The sequence below is a fragment of the Merops nubicus genome, unplaced genomic scaffold (assembly GCF_000691845.1).
Source record: "Merops nubicus isolate BGI_N331 unplaced genomic scaffold, ASM69184v1 scaffold33856, whole genome shotgun sequence".
Lineage (NCBI taxonomy): Eukaryota > Metazoa > Chordata > Aves > Coraciiformes > Meropidae > Merops > Merops nubicus.
Genome location: NW_008617539.1, coordinates 543 through 1,520, shown reverse-complemented (window position 1 = coordinate 1,520; position 978 = coordinate 543). Strand labels below are relative to the sequence as shown.

At 53.8% G+C, this 978-nt stretch overlaps 1 protein-coding gene across 1 annotated transcript in view; it reads left to right on the top strand.

Moving 5' to 3' along the window:
* TGFA (transforming growth factor, alpha) overlaps positions 1 to 978 on the top strand; it is a gene marked incomplete at its 3' end in the record, with an annotated part of 2,663 nt that overhangs the window by 1,149 nt on the left and 536 nt on the right. Inside the window, exon 2 of the mRNA XM_008943188.1 lies at positions 606 to 729. Coding sequence (XP_008941436.1) covers positions 606 to 729 — 124 coding nt within the window. The remainder of the gene's footprint in view (positions 1 to 605; positions 730 to 978) is intronic.

Below are 978 nucleotides of genomic sequence, written 5' to 3'. Positions count from 1 at the left end.
TCCCCAAGGATGCTGCCACCATCTCTGACATCTCCAGCCCTCCCACCAGACCCAGAGCCTGGGCCATCGGGCACATCCATCCCCAGCTGAGCTGGCCCCGCTCCGTCTTCCCTCGCTTCATCTCCCCAAAGACCCGGAAGCATTCGGCAGACGTGGGTTTAATTACCCCGGCCTGCCATAAATTCATGGCAACAGGAACTTGAGGTGGCTTTGAAACGACAGCCATCGGATGTGCTTTATACTGGGGCTAATCCAAAAGCAGGATATTTGTTTTCCGTCTCTGCTGCGGAGGATAATTCAAACCAGGGTGGGATGTAATGGGAAACAGCATCCTTGGGAAAGCCGTCGGTGAGGGGCTGCAGCCGGTCCCACCGTGATGATTTAACTCTCTCCTCCTCCATTTTATGCTTTAAGCTCTCCAGGAAATTCCTCTAGTGCCGACGGGGCTTGTTTTCGGTGCTGGTTTTAAGTAGGGACCCATCCCACCCTGCAAGCTTAAAATAAATACACCCAGCCCTAAACCAGAGCTACTGATCAGCGGCGCCTGGGAAATGCCAGAAAAATGTCATATTTTTTTCTCCTTGGTTTTTTTTTTTGGGTCCCAGCTCCGGGCCCGCCGGTGGCGGCGGCGGTGAGGTCCCACTTCAACGACTGTCCTGACTCTCACAGCCAGTTCTGCTTCCACGGCACCTGCAGGTTCCTCGTCCAGGAGGAGAAACCAGCGTGTGTGTAAGTGCTGGGGGTGAAAAAAAAACCCTTCTGGTGATTCCAAACCAGGCAGGTCCTTCTTGAAGCCCCAAAAAGTGGGGTTGAACCTGGTTGTGCTGGGTTCTGAGTGGATTCCCTGGTCCTCGGGGTGATGCTGATGTTCTTTCTCGCCCTGGTCATCAGATGATGCTGGTGTTCCTTCACATCATAGAACGTTTGGGTTGGAAGGGACCTCCAAAGGTCACCTAGTCCAACAGCAAGGGGCATCTC